The sequence below is a fragment of the Zalophus californianus genome, chromosome 10 (genome assembly GCF_009762305.2).
Source record: "Zalophus californianus isolate mZalCal1 chromosome 10, mZalCal1.pri.v2, whole genome shotgun sequence".
Taxonomy (NCBI): domain Eukaryota; kingdom Metazoa; phylum Chordata; class Mammalia; order Carnivora; family Otariidae; genus Zalophus; species Zalophus californianus.
Genome location: NC_045604.1, coordinates 109773122 through 109784086, shown reverse-complemented (window position 1 = coordinate 109784086; position 10965 = coordinate 109773122). Strand labels below are relative to the sequence as shown.

The 10965-nt window shown below is 43.1% G+C and overlaps 1 protein-coding gene across 4 annotated transcripts in view; it reads left to right on the top strand.

Moving 5' to 3' along the window:
- Positions 1 to 270: 270 nt before the first annotated feature.
- Positions 271 to 10965, top strand: part of LOC113933154 (zinc finger protein 300-like) — a 33341-nt gene continuing 22646 nt past the window's right edge. For all 4 annotated transcript variants that reach the window (XM_027612977.1, XM_027612978.1, XM_027612969.1 and 1 more), the window contains exons 1-2: positions 271 to 454; positions 8189 to 8377. In XM_027612977.1, coding sequence (XP_027468778.1) covers positions 8358 to 8377 — 20 coding nt within the window. In that variant the 5' untranslated portion in view covers positions 271 to 454; positions 8189 to 8357. The remainder of the gene's footprint in view (positions 455 to 8188; positions 8378 to 10965) is intronic.

Sequence of the window (10965 nt, the reverse complement as noted above, 5' to 3'; positions counted from 1 at the left end):
CCCAACAAACAATAAGGACAAGGCTGTAAAGGCTATCTGAACAGTAAATGACATGTTTTTTGGGGGGGGGGTTGTTTATGTTTCTGTTTTCATCTAATGGTTTGTACTAAAGTGGGTGTTATTGTCACTGGGCCCCAAAGGATCATGATTCTGTGATTCTCTGTTGCCATGGGGATGGGATTATATGATTCACATGCACAGCGTGTTCTGTTGCTGAGGTAATCAAGGGCATCTTCACCCTCTCTCTCAGGGCTTGCTTTGTCACAGATATCAGCCAGGGGACAAAATGAGCTTGGGGCCTCAGGTGCCAAGAGAGAGAAAGGAAAATCAGCTCTGTAGGAGGTTTTGCAGGCAATGAAATTTCCCACCTGCTGGTTGACCTGGGTGGTCCCCTGGTGACAGCCGGAAACATGGATGGCCTGGTTGCTGGTGTCTTCAGAAAGCGAGGGCTGGGGTACGAGTTCGTGACTGCCATTTCACAGGGCCCTGCTGGTATCATGCCAGCTGGCAGCGGGACCCAGAAGGCTCGAGTGCTCCAGAAGGTGTCAGAGCCTTCCAGACCATGGGGAAAGGTGTCCATGGGGAGGGTATAGCATTGGAGTAGGAGTTAGGGAGCACGGGTCTAGTCCCCATCTGGTCACTAATTCACCAAACACTAAACTCTCCAGGCTGCCATTTAACTCAGGTGCACAATGGGGCTACCGAAGCTCAGGGCCCCCCATGAGGGCGCAAAGCACCCTGGAGGTGTCTGTGGCAAGATGAGGGGCAGCTCTGCAGCAGAGGAGGCTGGAGGCTGCCCAACCTGTAAACAGTGGGCGCAGTGTAAAATGCTCGTAGCTGTCAGGCACTCGGGGCCTCCGTGGCTTCCGTTTAAGGGGGGAATCAAGAAATAAGTCAGGTTGTGTGTCTGTGTGTGTCATGGCGGGAACATTTTAGAACAAGGTGGTCGAGTCGCATTCTAGCTTTTTGCCACTTCGGATCTTGTACGATTGGGCCAAGTCATTCTTTTGTTTCTCCAACATCTCCAAGTGTTCAGTGCCAAAGCTCTCTGAGCCTCAGTTTACAAAACTGTGAAATGAAAAGCACAATAATAAAAATTCAGGGGAGGAGAGGAACGGAGAAGTGAATGTAAGTGGTGAATATAAGTGTTAAGAAACTGGAATTTCCCACAGCCTGGATTTTGCGGATTGTCTCATCGTGGGTCCATCCGACATATTTTTCTGCTGCTCCTTGTTTTTCCTGTAATGTGGGTAGTTAGATCCACACACAGGCTTGGCCAGGTTTTTTGGTTTTTTTTTTTTTTCTGGTGGGGGGTTTGGTTTGTTTGTTTTCAGAACTACTCACAGCTGATGTTGCTTATGACCATGTAGATGAACAGAACGTCTGGCTTTCTCGTTTTTTTTTTAAAAAAGATGTGAGCAGTGGTTGGTGATCATTGCCTAAGGGTTCATTAGGGATTGCAAAACGATAAATAGTATGATCCGATCGGCTCTGAATTTACAGATTACCCCTTATCAGTTATCTGATTACCAAAAGAGTACTATTTATATAGGAATGACAAGATAATTTCTCCTCCTATATATACCCATTCTAAAAATAATGACTTGGTCTCCTAATATCTTCCAAAGGTGATTAATAAATATTTTTTGAATGTGTTGGCAGATGTGGATTTTTGCCAAACCAACAGGTGAGAAACGGCCTCCCCTCACATCTCCCTTATAACAAATGAGGTTGAGCAATTTTTCATATGTCGAAGGAAACTTGCTTTTTTCTGTGAACCGTTCGTATCTAGTGCCCATGTTTAGATAGGGTTTTTGTCTTTTTTTTCTCTAATTTTTAGGATCTCCTTCCGTATTAGGCAGAGCAACCCTTTGTCTATGACCTACATCACAAATATTTTCCCTGGTACATCATTTGCCTTTCTACTCTGGCCATGGTATTTTAAGCTTTGTAAATGTTTTCTATTTTCTTTTTTTTTAAAGATTTTATTTATTTTATTTGAGAGAGAGCGTGTGAGCGAGCATGAGCAGGGGTGAGGGGTGAGGCAGAGAGAGAAGCAGACTCCCTGCTGAGCAGGGAGCCTGACACGGGGCTCGATCCCAGGACCCTGAGATCATGCCCTGAGCCGAAGACAGATGCTCAACCAGCTGAGCCACCCAGGTGCCCCTATTTTCTATTTTCATTCGGTCAAATTTACTAATCTTTCCCATTATTGTGTCTGGGTTTTGAGTCATATTTATAGGGAAGCTTTCTTCATTCCCAGTTACAGAGAAATTTCCTCATGTTTTCTTCTAATACTCATATGGTTTTGTTTTTGTTTGACATTGAAATCTCTGATTCATTTGAAATCTATTGGGTGTATGGTGTGAGGAATGGATCTAATTATATCTAATTCTATTAGGCCAGCCAGCTGTCCCAGCATCACAGTTGAAAAGTCCCCCATCCCCCCTCAACGATTGGATATGTTGCCTCTTGTACTTTGTTTTGCATCTGTAGTTGGTTCTGCTTCCGGATTTTCCCTTCTGTTTCCGTGCCCTTCTGTCTGTGACTAGGCCAGCATCTCATTTTAATGACAGAGGCTGTATATATATATTTTTAATATCTTGGAATGTGGCTGTATTTCAAGCACTATCTGGCTGTTCTTATTTCTTCTTGCCCAAATTATAATCTACTTGCTTTTAATTCCAGGGGAAGAAAACTAATGGTATTTTTTTTTTAAGATTTTATTTATTTATTTGACAGAGAGAGAGAGAGAGAGAGAGTGGGAACACAAGCAGGGGGAGTGGGAGAGGGAGAAGCAGGCTTCCCGTGGAGCAGGGAGCCCGATGTGGGGCTCGATCCCAGGACCCTGGGATCATGACCTGAGCCGAAGGCAGACGCTTAACGACTGAGCCACGCAAGCGCCCCCCCCCCCTTTTTTTTGAGATCTTGTTAAATTTATAGATTAACCTAGGGAGGACTGACATCTTTGTGATGATCTATCCAGGAATGTGACATGACTTTTCATTTGTTCAAACTCCCCTTTGGCCTTCCAAAAGTGTTTTTATAGCTTCTTATATGAATTTTAGATATTTCTTTGTAAGATTATGCTTAAGTGTTTTATTTTTTTTTATCACCAATAGAGTCATCTCTTCCATTATACCTTTTTCTTCCAATATATCTTTTCAATGACTTGTGTTTTTTGCATATAGATTTTTGCATGCTGGTTTTAAGACTTGCTTCTTTTGGGGCGCCTGGGTGGCTCAGTTGTTAAGCGTCTGCCTTCGGCTCAGGTCATGATCCCGGGGTCCTGGGATCGAGCCCCACGTCGGGCTCCCTGCTCAGCGGGGAGCCTGCTTCTCCCTCTCCCACTCCCCCTGCTTGTGTTCCCTCTCTCGCTGTGTCTCTCTGTCAAATAAATAGATAAAATCTTTAGAAAAAAAAAGACTTCTTTTACAAAATGCTCTTAAAAAAAAAGATTTTATCTATTTATTTGAGAGAGAGAGAGAGTGAGAGAGAGCATGAGTGGGGAGGAGAGGGAGAATCAGACTCTCCGCTGAGCAGGAAACCTGACATGGAGCTCCATCCCAGGACCCTGGAATCATGACCTGAGCAGACACTTAACCGAGTAAGCCACCTGGGCACCCCCCCAAATGCTCTTATATTGTAGTTTTTTTCCGTATGGTCACACGATCTGAAATTGTAGTTTTATCTCTTTCTTTACTCTAATTTCCTTTTTCTTGTTGGTTCCATTGCAGTGAATAACTCCAACACGGTGTTAAGGAGTGGGAAAGTGGCCTTACCTTAGTGGGAAAGTTTCCAGTATTTTATTTTTATCATGTTAAGGAAGTATTCATTAAGTCCTATTTTATATAGCATTTTTATCATGAATGGGTATTGACTTTTTAAAAATGCCCTCTGCTACTTCTAATGCTACTTCATACAAATTTTCCCCTTAGTCCTATTATTATAATATACTAACAACTTTTCCCACATTGAACCATCCTTACAGTCCTGTTGGAAACTGTGCTTGATACAATGTCTTGCTTTTATCTCATTTTTTAAAGCTTTTATTTTGGGGGCGCCTGGGTGGCTCAGTTGGTTAAGCGTCTGCCTTTGGCTCAGGTCATGATCCCAGGGTCCTGGGATTGAGCCCCGCATCGTGCTCCCTGCTTAGTGGGGAGCCTGCTTCTCCCTCTGCTCCTCACTCTTGCTCTCTGTCACTATCTCTGTCTCTCTCTCTCAAATAAATTAAGTAATCTCTATCCCCAACGTGGGGCTCAAACTCACAACCTGGAGATCAAGAGTCACATGCTCTGCTGACTGAGCCAGCCAGGTGCCCCCAATGTCTTATTTTTAAAATAGGATTCTGTTTGCTAGTATTTCATTTAAGATTTTCGCATATTTCATAAATAAAGTTGGTCTGAAAATTTCTTTCTGGTGTGTAATCTTTGTTAGCATTTGGCACAAATGGCATACTTGCTTCATAGAAATAGTTTGGAAATTTTTCTACCTTTTCTATGTTCTGAAAAAGCTTGAGAGCAACTGGAATCGTGTGATCTTTAAAGGTTTGGTATGGGGTGCCTGGTTGGCTCAGTCGGTGGAGTGTGTGACTCTTGATCTTGGGGTTGTGAGTTTGAGCTGCACATTGGGCCTAGAGCCCACTTAAAGAAAAAAATTTTTTTAATTAAGGGTTTGGTATAATTTCTCTATTAATAAATGATGTGGAGCTGGTGCTTTTCAATTATTTTCCTCTGTTTCTTCTTTGGTAATTGATCTATTCAGGCTTTCTGTCTCCAATGGGGTCAATTTCGATTAATGGCATTTTTCTAGAAAACTGTCAGTCGCTTGTAGGTTTCCTATTCTTTGCATAGAGTTGGGCAAAATAAACTAGTGTCTTATTGCAACTCAACGTCATTCAGGTACAGAGAATGAGTTAAAGCGGAACAGAGACGGAAAGGTCTAGCTTATATGGGAAAGTACATTAAGCAGGAGAAAGTAGGTGCTGTTACACATGTGTTAATTTTTCAAGGAGCGTTACTGATAAAGATATGTGTGTGGATGTTGCCCCCAAACCCTGCTGCTTCCCACATAAGGTCACCATTAACCTTTCGAAGGGGTATTTCCCTCAAATGAGTTTTAAGTTTGTAGGTTAGAAATCCTAGATAATTGGTATCTAGATGACGAAGAATCCAAGGAAGTTTTCTGTTTCGTTACTACTCTATCTACTCTCCTCCCCTTCTGCTCTGGGTCAAGGCTGAAAATCCAGGTGTAAACAATAGAGCACCATCCTTCAGCGTACCGGCTTTGGATTCAGAAAGGCTGAATTTTTAATCTTGGCTTCTAAATATGTGAGTTTGCACAAGTCATTTCATTCCCTCTAAACCTCGGGATCCTCATTTGTAAATCAGAGATTCTAACCGTACCTGTCTCACAGGGTTGTAGTGGGAATCCCACAAATCCTGCATGAGACGGTTGGTCCAGTGGCCGGTGCTCAGCAAGGAATCAGTTCATGTGAATCAGGAGTGCTGGTGCGTGACATGGCAGGGCAGGCTCTTGGGATGCTGTTTGACCTAGGAAAGGGGATATGGATGTCAGATTTGATTTTTATTTCATTTTTTAAAGATTTATTTATTTATTTTAGAGGGGGAGGGGCAGAGGGAGAGGGAGAGAGAGACTCTCAAGCAGACTCCCCGCTGATCTCATGACTCTGAGATCATGACCTGAGCAGAAATCAAGAGTCCGACGCTCAACCGACTGCACCACCCAGGCGCCCCTGCTCTCAGATTTGAAGCTGCTGGGATGACAGTAACTTTGCTGGCATTTTCTTGATTGTGTGGGCGAGGGGCTTGTGCTGTGGTTATTTTTTTTCTCAAAGCCAACCTTTTTTTAAAAAGTATTTTTTAAAAGATTTTATTTATTTATTTGACACAGAGAGGGAGAGAGGGAACACAAGCAGGGGGAGAGGGAGAGGGAGAAGCAGGCTTCCCGCGGAGCAGGGAGCCCAATGTGGGGCTCAATCCCAGGACCCCGAGATCATGACCTGAGCCGAAGGAAGACGCCCAATGGCTGAGCCACCCAGGCGCCCCTGTTTCACTGCTTTAAAAAACCCCTGTGCTCCACCTATTCATCCCTCCTTCCCTCCTAACCCCTAGCGAGTGCTGATCTTTTACTGTCTCCATAGTTTCACCTTCTCCAGAATGTCATAGAGTTGGAATCATACCATATGCAGCCTTTTCAGATTGGCTTCTTTCACTTGGTAGTATGCATTTAAGGTCCTTCCATATCTTTTTGTGACTTGATAGCTCATTTCTCTTTTAGCATTGAATAATTTTCCACTGTCTGATGGACCACAGCTTCTATATGCATTCGCCTACAGAAGAACATCTTGACTGCTTCCAGGTTTTGGCAATTATGAATAAAAGCTGCCATAAAAATCAGGTTTTTGTATGGACATAAGTTTTCAACTCCATTGGGTAGATAGCAAAGAAGCGTGATTGCTGGATCACATGATAGGACTATCTTCAGTTTTAAAAGAAATTGCCTGTCTTCCAAAGAGGCTGCACCATTTTGTATTCCCACCAGCAGTGAACGAGACTTCTATTGTTCCACATCCTCACCAGCATTTGGTGTTCTCGGTGTTGGATTCTGACCATTCTCAGAGATGTGAGATCATTGTGTATCTCGTTGTTGTTTTATTTTTTTATTTTTTAAAGATTATATTTATTTATTTGACAGAGAGAGACACACAGAGCGAGGGAACACAAGCAGGGGGAGTAGGAGACGGAGAAGCAGGCTTCTGGTGGAGCAGGGAGCCCGATGCGGGGCTCAATCCCAGGACCCTAGCACCATGACTTGAGCTGAAGGCAGACGCTTAACGACTGAGTCAGCCAGGCGCCCCTCATTGTTGTCTTAATTTGTGATTGTCATTGGCATATGCATGCAGGGTGGGTCTGTTCACAACAAATTCATGTTTTGTTTGTCTGAGAAAGTATTTCTCTTTCAACTTTGAAGCATAATTTTGCAGGTCACACGATCCTAAATTGCTGGGTTATTTTTCTTTAAACACTTCAAATATTTTACTTTATCCTCTTCTTGCTTGCATGGTTTCTGAGGAGAAGTCACATTAATTCTTATCTTTGTTCCTCTATAGGTAAGCTGATTTTTTCCTCTGGTTTCTTTCAGGATTTTTTTCTTTATCTTTATTTTCTGAAGTTTAAATATGATATGGCCAGATACAGTTTTTTTGTTTTTTATTTGTTTGTTTTTGTGTGTTTGGGCATTTATCCTGTTTGGTGTTTTCTGAGATTTCTGGATCTGAGGTTTGGTGTGTAACATAAATTTTGGGAAATTCTCATTTTTGTTTCAAATATTCCTTTTCTTCCTTTCTCTCTTCTACTGGTATTTCTGTGACATATATATCATTTTTCTATACATAGTTCTTGGATATTCTGTTCTGGTTTTCATTCATTCTTTTTTTTTTTTTGCTTTTTAATTTTTTTAGGTTTCTACTGAGATGTCCTCAAGCTCAGGGATTCTGTCCTCAGATGTGTCCAGTCTACTGATAAGTCCATCAAAGACATTTTTTATTTTGGTTGTGGTGATTTTGATTTCTAGTATTTCCTTTTTATTCTTTCTGAGAATTTCCATCACTCTGCCTACATTATTCATCTGTACTTACATTTTGTTTGCTCTTTCCATTAAAGCCCCTACCATATTAATCAGTTTTTAAATTTTTTTAGTGTGATAAGCCAACGTCTCTGCCATACCTGATTCTTGCTCTGATGATTGTTCAGTCTCTTCAAACTGTTTTTTGCCTTTTAGTATGCCTTGTAATTTTGTCTTGATTGCTAGATGTGACGTACTGGGTAAAAACTCTGCTGTAATGGGCCGTTAGTAATGTGGTGGGAAGGTGTTGGGGAGGGGGAGCATTTATAGTACAATGATTAGGTCTCAGTTTTTTAGCCAGCCTGTGCATCTGGACTATGAGCCTCATAGATGCTGCTTAGTCCGCCTCCCCCACTGGGTGGGATAGTATAGCTGGAGTGGGCTAGAGCTGAGTATTTCCCTTCCTCGGGTCAATTAGGCTCTGATAAAACCCCAGTAGGCTAGGCTCTGGTTAACTAGTTTCTCCTGAGGGCAGGCTTGTTAAGAAGAACAGAAAGCTCTGGTGTATTTCAAAATGGTTACCTTTCCCTTCCCCCTGCAGGAAGCATGAGGCCATTTTCCTCCCCTCTTCACTGTGAGCACCGGTGAAACTCCTGAGGTAAAAGTCACGAAGGTGTGCCCCCTCCCAAGGTTTGGACTCGGACTCGTCCACACTGAGCCTCCAGCAATTCATCCACTACAGTTCAGGTTTTCTTAACTCGGACTGGTTCATGTGGAGGTTTCTGCTCTGGTAAGTTGTGATTCTCAGAATCTGCTTGCTTGTCTGTATCTTTAGCTTGGGAGCCAGTGGCTTGCCCTGTGACCTCATGTCTCTGATGGATCTAAGTAGAGCTGTTGATTTTTTAGTTTGCTCAGTTTTTAATTTATTGTTAGGATAGGGTGGCAACTTCTGACCTCCTTAATCTGCTGTGGTATTTACAGATATACAGTTGACTTGTTGGGATCTCGGAAAAGTGGGACCACAATAGCCTCGGGGGAGAATTGATCCACCTTGGAGATGCTGAAGGAAGCATTAGTTTTGATGGAAGATAGTGCAGACTTTAAAGAAGGATGGCAGAATCTATTTAGGCACCTGAGACCCACATAGGTGGGGCTACGCAGAAATTTTAAAGTCAGGGGTAAGAAATTAGGTTATTTAAATTTTTCTGAGGAGGAGGAGATTTCAGTGTGGGATATTAATTCCTCAGCTGAAGCTTGGATGATATCAGGAGTTCGTAATCCTGAAATCTGGGATTTTTTTTTATAGCATTGGCTTTGTGTTACTTTATGTTACTGTGCTGTCATTGGCTGTTAGATTGTTATCGGTTGTCTTGCAAAAGCATGGGGCTACCTTCTCATTGGGGGTGAGTTTCCATATTTGGAAAGAGATTTGATGCAGTGAAGTCTTTCCTGAGGGTGGGGAATCAATGAGGGAACCCTATGATTACCCCAGCCTTGGGATAAAGAGGGTAACCTGGGTGAAGCCCCGTAGACTCCCTGAGTTGAGGAGCCCAGGGAGACCAAAGTAGTTAGAGGTCTCAGGACAGAGTGCCAGAGAGTGCTAGATAGAATGTTCTATAATATCACTGGAAGGTAGATCATAAGAAGTTAAAAAACATACTGTGAATCGAAAGCAACCCCTAAAAAAATAAAGAGTTACAGCTAATGAGCCAACAAAAGAGATAAAGTGTAATTGTTACATGTGGGGCGATGATCAGGTGGGGGCTACTGGCGCAGATGGCGGAAGGATTCACCTGAGGCAGAACAAAGGAGAATGAAGTTTATTGAACTCACTGCAAGGGAAATGTGGGCAGGACAGCAGAGGGGAGGCTGTCTGCCAGGACGCGGTGACGGGGGGCTGGAGTCAAGGGGGGAGTGAGGAGGTACGGGAACACACAGAATTTCCCTTTCGTGGTACCTGTGCCCGCCCGCAAGTAGCCCATTGGTGAGTTAGGGCCTATGGCTATTTCAGGGTGGGTCGCCTGATGGGCCTGTTTGCATTCAGCCCGGTGGCCACTGTGGGCCCTTGTGCCTTACTCATGTTTCCATTGCTCAAGCCTGTTGCCTGAAAGTGGCCTCTATACTATAGACTGAATATGTGTCCCCCCACCCCACCCCCGCATCCCCATTGCCCAAATTCCTATGTTGAAACCTAACCCCAAATGTGATTATATTAGGAGGCAAGGCCTTTGGGAGGTCCTGAGGGTGGAGCCCTCATCAGTAGAATTTGTGCCTTATAAAAGAGACCCCAGAGAGCTCCCTCCCCCTTCCCACCATGTGAGGACACCGTGAGAAGTCCTGCGTCTATAAACCTGGGAACAGGTCCTCCCTAGACACTGAATCTGCTGCCACCTTGATCTTGGACTTCCCAGCCTCCAGAACTGTGAGAAATGATTGCTGTTTATAAGCTGCCCTGTCTACGGTATCCTGTTTTCACAGCCCGATGGTCTAAGGCAGGAATCATTAAAAAAAAAAAAAAAAATTTTTTTTTTTCAAACTAAAAATGGCAGGGAAATATGGAAAGGAGAATAAAAAGCAAATAGGACAAACAGAAACCAAATAGTAAGATGAGAGATTTAAACCCAAACATATTAATGACCATATTAAATGTGAATGGCCTTTGTATGATTTTATATGATTACACAGAGGCGGGAGAATTATATGGAAGAATAGGTACTAGGCTATTTACATTTGTTATTTCAGAATACGGGGGCAGGGGTGTTAGCTTTCTCTATTTGTATTGTTTGGTTTGTTACACCATACGTTTTTCAAATAAATTGAAAAACATGAAAATCTATAATCAGAGCAGTTAGATCCCCTTGTCTCCTCCTCTATCCAGCATATCTCGCTAGTTATTACTGCTTATCATTTTCAATTCCATCCCCAGAAGATTAAATTTTGTCCTCTGGTGAAATGGAGAAAATAAATAAAATTCAACGCTATCTACAGTCTAACTCAATGAGGTGGGGGGAGGCTCGTGGTTAATATCACCATCTGCCTCACTCGTTTGGCTGGCATTCTCCATAACATCCTGCAAGCTCTCTTATCTCCTATGGCAGAGACTGCTTATTATCTCCCAATATCTGTTCTCCGCTCCTAAAGTAATAAATCCTCAATTTTTAGCTGGGAACATTGCCCTCCCAGAATAAAGACTTCATTTCCCAGTCTTCTCCGTAGATAGGAGGGGTCATATGACTGAGACCTGCCCAATGGGGTGTGTGCAGAAGTGACTTGTGCCTCCTCTTTTGGATTGTGCCCTAAAAGAAAGCTCATTCTATGCACTTCCTTCTAACTGCTGAGTGAGGGACAGTTGTGGGGTTGGCCATCTTGGGAGGGTAG